The following is a 1,042-nucleotide window of genomic DNA, read 5'->3' on the forward strand; positions in this document are numbered from 1 at the left end:
CCCCGCCAGAGGAGCCCAGCGCCGCACCGCCGCCGCCGCCGCCGCTGCCGCTGCCGGCGCTGCTGCAGAGCCGGCTGCCTCTTGAGTTGCAGCGGCTGCTGGACCGCATGCAGCGGCGGCTGGACGGCGAAGAGGGGGCGGGCGCTGCGCTGGACTCGCTGTCGCTGGGCGGGGCGAGCCCGAGGAGCTTTGTCGGGTCGGCCGGCAGCGGCGGCGGCGCGGCCGCCGCGATGCGCTTCGGCAAGGTGCGCCGCCGCTTCCCCAGTGCTGAGGCAGCGCATGCCGCCGTCCCCTCAAGCATGGCTTTTCGCTTCGTAAGAACAGCGTGGCACCCTCGTCGTGCGCAATATCAGGCACAACAAACGGCCACTCCCCGCAAATGACTGACGTCTCCGCCTCCCTGCCCCCCCGGTTGTTGTGATCTCCTAATCCGCCCCCGCCCCGCAGCAGGCAATCTCCTCGAGCGCCACCTCCCTCCACACGATGGGCTCCCTCGGCGGCATCAAATACGCCGTCTCAGCCGCCTTCGCCCAGGCCGGCGCGCCGCAGCAGCCCCTGAACCCGCAGCCGCCGCCGCCCGCCCTAGGCCTCGGCCTCCCGCTGTCGGCGCCTGATCGGACGCCGCCCACGAGCAGCTACTCCCGGGAGGCTCGTGCGTCGTGGGCGGCGGCCGCGGCGTCGGTACCGCCGATCGACGCCGTGCTCGGCAGCAGCGCGCCCGCGCTGGGCGCGCCCGCGCCGCCGGCGCGGCTGGGGTCGCAGCAGTCGCTCAGCGCGTCGTGGGGCGCCGGTCGTGGGTCGGGCGGCGGCGAGGGAGGGGCGCGCGGCAGCGGCGGCGGGGGCGACGACGCCGCGGCGGCATTGAGGGCGCTGCAGGCGCGGCTGGACGCGCTCGTGTTCCGCCTGGCCCCCGCCGCCCTGGCCGCCTTTGGCGGCGCCGCCGCCGTCTCCGCGCCGCAGCGGCTCGCGGTCGCGGGCGCGCTCGAGCGCCACGGCAGCGTCGGCGGCCGCGACGACGCCATCGCCGCGCTGCGCGCCGCGC

At 77.1% G+C, this 1,042-nt stretch overlaps 1 protein-coding gene across 1 annotated transcript in view; it reads left to right on the top strand.

Annotated features, from left to right (window-relative positions):
* The window catches only part of MNEG_16310 (hypothetical protein), a gene marked incomplete at both ends in the record, with an annotated part of 2,276 nt that extends 1,893 nt beyond the window's left edge, over positions 1-383 (top strand). The window contains 2 exons of the mRNA XM_014035220.1: positions 69-245; positions 354-383. Coding sequence (XP_013890674.1) covers positions 69-245; positions 354-383 — 207 coding nt within the window. The remainder of the gene's footprint in view (positions 1-68; positions 246-353) is intronic.
* Positions 384-1,042: the final 659 nt, after the last annotated feature.

The sequence above is a fragment of the Monoraphidium neglectum genome (genome assembly GCF_000611645.1).
Source record: "Monoraphidium neglectum strain SAG 48.87 unplaced genomic scaffold scaffold06232, whole genome shotgun sequence".
In the NCBI taxonomy this organism is placed as follows: Eukaryota; Viridiplantae; Chlorophyta; class Chlorophyceae; order Sphaeropleales; family Selenastraceae; genus Monoraphidium; species Monoraphidium neglectum.